Genomic DNA, 8,325 nt, shown 5'->3' on the forward strand with positions numbered 1-8,325 from the left:
TGGCATAAGAGTTAATTATTGCAAACACCTTCCATGAATCAAGCTCTTTTCTTTTTTCCATGGCCTTGCGAGCTACTGAATGGTTTATATTGATTTTCCTTGGTAAAGTTCAGATACTGATGGGATTGTTTACTGTAGGATTGTACTGTACATTTGAGAAAGCTAGCAGGAAAATGTCACTGAGTGTCTTTCTGAAATGTCAGTTGTCCTGAAGAATAATTTTGTTTTACAGAAATGGAACATCGGTCAGTTAAAAAGGCTGGTATTGAGGTACAGGAAATAAAAGGTTAGTCTGATTCTTAATGGAAATGAAGGAACCAGTATTTTCACATAGACTAGGACTGCTTCTGCCAAATTGGAGGGAAAAATGCTAACTAGTTTTACTGTTTTATTTTTCACCATCATTTTATACAGTGACTATAGATAAAATGAGCTGGCATAGGAAGCACTAGAAAGCATCTTGTAACAGTGTTACCCAGTAGATGCTATTTTACAGCCAATCTAAACATTTCATTTTCAGTGATGACGAGTGCTTCACAGACACAAAGATAAAAATTTAATTAGTGGATTAATTCAACACCACCATCTGTTATGGTCCAGATTGGTATCTGTGTCAGCTCCCTTAGATGCAGAAATAGCTCTGAAATATAACTGTGATAATTACTCCCCAGCACCCTTCCCCCGCTCCACAACCCTCAACCACCAAAAAAGGGTTATTTGAAATGGCAGTTGGTTTATCTTTCTGCATAGTCTTTCAGCACACAGCCTTGCGAGCCACACCATATGGCAAAAAATAACATTTTATTCTATTTAGATTTATTTCGCTGGATTTACTGCTTTCTTTTTTTCCAATTTATCTGCATGAAAATGAAAAATGAAAAAAAAAAAGGAAAATAAAAACACGTAGAAACTTAATATAAGGAGATAAAGAAATACATGTAGAGGAGACTGAAAGGGGTAAAATAGCAATTCAGGAAGATGAAAAGTAATTTTAACTATTAGTATTCTGTTACACAAGTCTTTTATGTTGAAAAGGAAAAGTTCACTTCCCTTTCAGAAAAACAGTACCAGGCTGTGGAGAGGCCTTTATAAAATGTTCAAACGTTCTTAACTGTTTTTCTCTGGTTGAATTCAGAGCTTGTGTGGTTTGCTTTAGCCATGTATAGGCAGACAGAGAAAAATACCAAAAGATCCCAACTGCCAATTGCAAGCATGTAGAATAAAGTAGAATAAAGTAGGCTGACATTATAAAACAATGAAATCCTTATTATCAAAACTGTTATCCTTCTATTTTATCTCTGTTGGTACATCAGTCCTCTTGAAGCACTCAAAAGGGAAGTGTTGACATTACAGCATCCACATTACACAAATCAAGTTATATATTAATGCGTTGCAGCTTTCTTTAGGAAGATACATTGCTAGCTGAGACTTCTAATGTTACAGAGAAAAATGCAATAGTATCACCAGGGTAAGAAACAGTTCTTAATTCTAAAACTGCTTAGGATACCTAGACTGAAATTAACATCTTTCAACTCCACTTGAAGAAAACAGATAGCCAATGGACTTTGTGTCATACTCTGCTTAATAAATGGACAGGAGTGGCCTGCACTTTCACAGCCTCCTGGTGACAGACTGTTACTATTGCTTGCACTGCTGTGAAGTGGGGGAAAATACGTGGAGAATTGTAGCTTTGCCCAGAGGTGGGCAAGATGGTTGCTCATGGCTATAACTACTTGAACATGTTATCACTTTAGCATTGTTATCATTGTATTAGTGACAACGATATCATTGTTATCATTGTATTAGTGACAACAATGATACTGTTATCATTGTATTAGTGTTAAGTGTAAACTGAAGCATTTACTATTCTTTCAGAATAGAACATCATTTTAAGTTTGATACAGAATCAAAATAGATTTGATTTAGAGTGTGTTTCTGATGCAGCTACTTCTTAAGACATGCAGATGGTTTTACTCATTAAAAGTTAGCACAAAGCATGTCATCTTTTATACACACACAAAGCAGCATAGAGGATTTTACTGAAATTGTTTTTCTCCTTGAAGGTGGAGAGGTAACAAATTAGTCAGGAATGACTGGATGCAGTTTTCAAAAGCTCTCCAGATTTACAGAGCCAAAGTTTTTTCATGGGATGTAGCAGTTCTGAAAATGTAACCCTTTGTCACAAGTTTATTAAAAACAACTTTAAAAGCTTTCCTTTTTGTTTATGATAATACAACATATACTGAATTTCAATATTTCTTGTGGAAGTGTTATTGTCAGAAAGAGATATTTAATTGATATTACATCACACACCTATTTACAAAAACAGACCTTTTGGGGATTTTCCTATATTTTAAATGATAGATACGTTTTAAGACAAAACTCTCCCTGACACCTCTCCTCTCCCCATTCGAGAAAAGGGGAGGGCATCTTTGCTAGTGAGTGATATCATTCAGACTCTCTCTGCCTTACATTTGGGATAACATCAGCAAGAACTAAAAATGTCTCCATAAGTGTTTGTCTTTTGTTTCCTTGTTATTCAACACTTCAGGTATTCTAGCTTGTTCTTTTCTTTAACACCTTGTTGTGTGTTGCTTGATGCATATGTATTACATATTGAAATTGTCTTCTTTTTAAAGAATCAGAAACAATTGTAGAAGCCAGATTGAAAAACAACCCAGAATCAACAGACCCTCTAAAGAAGCAGGAAAAACAACATTTGGTCCGACAGGCCAGCACTGGAGTTTCATTTGTTCTTATTACAACTCTTCTAATTATCCCTGTTGTTGTCCTGCTGGCAATTTTAGTATTTATTCGGTGGAGGAAGACAACTGTCTATGGAGGTAACCATGAGTAACTCTAGAGAACAGGCTTTTATTATTCCAGTTCAAAACATCACTGAACACTGAGGGACGAGGGTATGAAGAGAGAGGCTTACTGTCCCTTTACCCTTCTGAATAGTTAGTGTGATGCTGCATGCAAACTAAGAATCAGTATGCACGCAGCAACTGCATCCCCCTATGCCTGTAATATTACATCTCAAGCCACCACCTTTTCAGAACATGTATCTAAAAACTTTAATTGGTGTCAAACCAAAAATTGGTATCTCAGAAATGACTAGAATATGTTATCATCTAGAATACATCAATTTTCATAGTCTGAGCATAGTTTGATTTTCACTTTGGGATCTTTAAATTGTTGAGAACAAAGGACTCTATGGGTATTATAAAGGCATAAGCAAAATGCAACGAGGTAACATTTACAAGAGATTATGTATTATTGTTCAGTACTACCTTGTGCATTTTGTGAGTCAGGCATGTTTCCATAATGCACCTCCATCCATTGCTGTGAGAGCTTTAATTGGTACTTACAATGCTATGTAAGTTTGTTCTTAATTCATATTATATAATAATATTATTTTTGAGAAACTAGTAGACTGCAGTACGAGTTTGATCATTACACTTGTTATTTTGTATGGCATAAATAGTTTTATCAAGATATTCTCATCAAGAGAAGAAAATGTACATGGAATAAACAAATAATACAGTTCTGCCACTGGCTAGGACATACTATGACAGAGTAGGTAATTCAGTGATCTAATATTGCTGTGCAACTGAATTGGATGTATTTTATTTGAAGATTTCAGTGTGCAGCTTCCTGACTCTCTGGGTTCAAACATGTTTAGCAGTTTAGACTAACACTCTAGACTAGTGCAGTACTGCCGTTAATGGGTATGATCTATAATAAGATCTTTGCATTCCATTTGGATTCAAGCAGTGCTTGAATTTATTCTGTCAAAGAACGTGGTACACTTACATTGGAAAAAACAAACTTCTTGCACAGATTTATGGAAACTGAGTAGTATATAGGAAAAGACAGTTTGGTCATGGCATTTAATTTTTCTTCAGATGAAGGATGGAAAGAGTTACCAGGGAGGAGGATATAGTTTGTGAGGGGCAGGGAGAAAGTTCCTCCAAAATACCTGGAGAAATTCACAGTTCACTGTCTTCCAGAAAGCCAGTCTTCTCTGAAGGGAAACTGTACCATTTCAAATGTCAAGCTGTATTTTGCAGTGTGCTGGAATGTAGTTGTGCATATTATAAATGACAAGGTTCTTGTCCTTCCTGTAAACTCTTCACAGTAACATAAGTGAACAGTTGAGGGAATGAAATTCTCAGAAATAACTTAAATGTGAATCTTCTTTATGGCTGAATTGGCATAATCTGAACATCTGTGGTATGATAATTTTGTTAGGAATTATAATTTCACCTTAATCAAGAAGCTGAAAAGTGTCAGTTTTGCTTCTTAGACTTGCTGATCAATTTGTTGAATGTCTGTGCTTTGTATCAGGAAATACAGATAATTATTCAATCATAGAATACAATTTTTTTAGCTTACTTTTGAAATCTACCTTATTTTTCAGCTGATGGGGAACACAAACTTGATTCAAGTTCAGGCAGAATTTTAGGCAGACTTAGAGGTAAGTCTAAGTCATTGAAGATCCCTTAAGAATGCAGTAACTGGAGAGTTTTTTCTGTATTCACTTCTAGTTGAATAACAGATTTGATGGAACTTGCTCAGAGGAAGGACTGGGGGCAAACCTCAGGTGTTTTCTGGAAATGTCTTTTACAACACCTTTCATCTGTTATTATCTGCCCGCTGAAGAGGTTGTGTCTCTACCAGTGGGAGAGCAGTAGCTGTTATAATAATGAGTTATCTGCGGATCTGGTGAATGAAATGAAGCACTTTGAGACTAAGGGCAAACTGGTGGGAACACAAATAGCCTGCATAAAGACTTAATGAAACAATGGATGCTGAAAAAAATAGTTTGAAACTTCTACTTCAAAGACTAATTTCCTTCCTCTTTCATAATCTCTATACTTAGCTTTTGTGGCTCATGTGCTGATCTTAAAAACAGTTTCTGGAAGGACACTTAATCTCTGCTATACTGTTGAATAAGTAGATAGATTTTTATTCCCCCTGTACAGTAAAGCAAACCTTACGACAAGCCTTTCCTTTCCACAGGGAAAGGTGGTGGTGGCCTTAACCTTGGGAACTTCTTTGCAAGTCACAAAGGCTACAGCCGAAAAGGGTTTGACCGACTGAGCACCGAAGGCAGTGATCAAGAAAAAGATGAAGATGATGGCACAGATTCAGAGGAAGAGTGTTCAGCACCTCCACCCCCACCAGCACCTTCATCATCCTGAAACCAGCCTTTGGGTTCTCCATTATATGATTCAACCCAGAATGTCAGATTCCTTTTCCCTTAAGCACGTTTAAGATTTTATGTATTTAATTGTAAACTGTACTAGTCTGTGTGGGGCTGTACACTGGTTCCTTTAATTTTTGTTTGGTTTTAGTTCTGTTTTTTAAGTGGAGGAGTGTATGGAAGTTCCATATCAGTGCCATTGTTTTTTATGTGAACATACTAATAAAGCAAACAGTCTAATTGCAAGACTGATTTAATGCAGTAGTATTTTCTCATCTAAATTTGGGGATCTTGTAAATAAGTCTTACTATCTGCTTCATCAAAGTATTTTTCCCATAACTATTCAGTTGCCAGTTTCTGTTTTGTGCCTTTCCTCTTCAATGTCCTTAACCTGTTGCAGTACAGAGAAAATAACAGTGCCACAAGAAAATGAAGCTGCTAAATCTTCTTCTATTTTTTTAAAATCACTAACATTATATTGCATTGAAGGAAAGAAAAAAGTCTCTATTTAATTTTTTTTCTTCTTCCTAACTTGATGTGTTTCTGGGATGTCTTATTTTTAGATGTTAGAACACTATTTTCAGAAGCTGAATGTAATTTGTGTAATAAAGTATTCGCAGAGCATTAGCTGTCGGAGTGTACTTTGGAATTTTTGCATACTTTAAAGTTTTTTATATACAACTTCTGTAAATGTTACACAGACCACTTAATACAGTAAAAATTTTAATGTCTTCTACCAGCAGAGAAAAAGTGCTATTTTGTAAGGAAGCTGGAAGAATACTTTGCTATGTCACAAGTTTTCTTTTTTTTTTTAAAGACTAATAATTTACATACATGTACAAAGTCAAGCTTAAACATTTAAAGAGGAACTTTACTTGTATAATAAAACTGCAGGGTATTTACTTTAATAAAACATGGTCACAGCTAAGAGGAAACCTGTGTCTCAAATTAAATATGCAATTTAGTCAGGGTAGGCATATGGTACTACCTGATTTGTAGTACTGATTTTTTTGTTTCTCCACACTTCCTTTTTCATTCATACAACAGGAGTTCTCAATCCTGTAATGTGCTCACTAATTGAACAGGAGACTTGCAGAAGACCTGCTTAGATAATTATCCTGGCTGTATGAGTCATCTGAAGTGTGAATTACTGTGTGATGTCATCATCAGTCTAGTTTGAGGATAGGAGCATGATGAATCTCCTTTTAAAACCTGTATTATGAGCAGAGTGTACACAGCTGTAATTGCCACAGGTTTTTATGAAACAGCTTTCATTATCGTCATTGCAAGTGTTGTAATAGGCTATTGCTGGTGTTGAGCTTGAAAAATAGGCTTTAGGTTTCTTGTGGCGGCAGGCTTTGTAAGGTATTTTTTGAGGGAATAAGGGTAATGATAGTGGAGCAAAAGATAAGGTTTCCTCTCAGAATCACAGAATCGTATAGGTTGGAAAAGACCTTTAAGATCATCGAGTCCAACCATAAACCTAACACTGCCAAGACCACCACTATACCACGTCCCTAAGCACCTCATCCAAACATCTGTTAAATACCTCCAGGGATGGCGACTCAACCGCTTCACTGGGCAGCCTGTTCCAATGCTTGATAACCCTTTCAGTGAAGGAAAATTTCCTAATATCCAGTCTAAACCTCCCCTGGCGCAACTTGAGGCCATTTCCTCTTGTCCTATTACTAGTTACCTGGGAGAAGAGACCAACCCCCACCTCTCTACAACCTCCTTTAAGGTAGTTGTAGAGAGCGATAAGGTCTTCCCTCAGCCTCCTTTTCTCCAGGCTAACAGTCCCAGCTCCCTCAGCCGCTCCTCATAAGACTTCTGCTCCAGACCCTTCACCAGCTTTGTTGCCCTTCTCTGGACATGCTCCAGCACCTCAATGTCCCTCTTGTAGTGGGGGGCCCAAAACTGAACACAGTACTAGACGTGTGGCCTCACCAGTGCGAAGTACAGGGGCACGATCACTTCCCTAGTCCTGCTGGCCACGCTGTTTTTGATACAAGCCAGGATGCCGTTGGCTTTCTTGGCCACCTGGGCACGCTGCTGGCTCACATTCAGGTGGCTGTCAACCAACACCCCCAGGTCCTTTTCCACCAGGCAGCTTTCCAGCCACTCTTCCCCAAGCCTGTAGCGTTGCATGGGGGTGTTGTGGCCCAAGTGCAGGACCTGGCACTTAGCCTTGTTGAATCTCATACAACTGACCTCAGCCTATCGATCCAGCCTGTCCAGGTCCCTCTGCAGAGCATTCCTACCCTCATGCAGATCAACACTCCCGCACAACTTGGTGTCATCTGCAAACTTACTGAGGGCGCACTCAATCCCCTCATCCAGATCATTGATAAAGACATTAAACAGAACTGGCCCCAGCACAGAGCCCTGGGGAACACCACTTGTGACCGGCCACCAACTGGAGTAAACTCCATTCACCACCACCTCTTTGGGCCCGGCCAGCCAGCCAGGTCTTTACCCAGCGAAGAGTACACCCGTCCAAGCCATGAGCAGCCAGTTTCTCCAGGAGAATGCCGTGGGAGACCGTGTCAAAGGCTTTACTGAAGTCTAGATAGACAACATCCACAGCCTTTCCCTCATCCACTAGGCGGGTCACCTTGTCATAGAAGGAGATCAGGTTGCTCAAGCAGGACCTGCCTTTCCTGAACCCATGCTGGCTGGGCTTGATCCCTTGGTTATCCTCTACATGCCGTGTGATAGCACTCAGGATGATCTGCTCCATCAGCTTCCCCGGTACCGAGGTCAGGCTGACAGGCCTGTAGTTCCCTGGGTCCTCCTTCCGGCCCTTCTTGAAGATGGGTGTCACATTCACTAATCTCCAGCCAGCTGGGACCTCCCCAGTTAGCCAGGACTGCTGGTAAATGATGGAAAGGGGCTTGGTGAGCACATCTGCCAGTTCCTTCACTACTCTTGGGTGGATCCCATCAGGCCCCATAGACTTGTGAATGTCTACGTAGTATAGCAGGTCACTAACCATTTCCCCCTGGATTACTACTGAGGCTCCATTCTGGTCCCCGTCCCTATCTTCCGACTCGGGGGGCTGGGTACCCGGAGAACAATTGGCCCTGCTATTAAAGACTGAGACTACTATTGAGGCA

General features: G+C 39.2%; 1 protein-coding gene across 5 annotated transcripts in view; it reads left to right on the plus strand.

Moving 5' to 3' along the window:
- Positions 1-6,136, plus strand: part of PAM (peptidylglycine alpha-amidating monooxygenase) — a 143,672-nt gene extending 137,536 nt beyond the window's left edge. For 2 of the 5 annotated variants that reach the window (XM_075488688.1, XM_075488689.1), the window contains exons 22-25: positions 233-286; positions 2,640-2,843; positions 4,424-4,480; positions 5,026-6,134. In XM_075488688.1, coding sequence (XP_075344803.1) covers positions 233-286; positions 2,640-2,843; positions 4,424-4,480; positions 5,026-5,207 — 497 coding nt within the window. In that variant the 3' untranslated portion in view covers positions 5,208-6,134. Of the gene's footprint in view, positions 1-232; positions 287-2,639; positions 2,844-4,423; positions 4,481-5,025 lie in introns of all 5 variants that reach the window. The other 3 variants (XM_075488692.1, XM_075488691.1, XM_075488690.1) reach the window with 3 other exon arrangements.
- Positions 6,137-8,325: the final 2,189 nt, after the last annotated feature.

Source organism: Mycteria americana, chromosome Z (genome assembly GCF_035582795.1).
Source record: "Mycteria americana isolate JAX WOST 10 ecotype Jacksonville Zoo and Gardens chromosome Z, USCA_MyAme_1.0, whole genome shotgun sequence".
NCBI lineage: Eukaryota > Metazoa > Chordata > Aves > Ciconiiformes > Ciconiidae > Mycteria > Mycteria americana.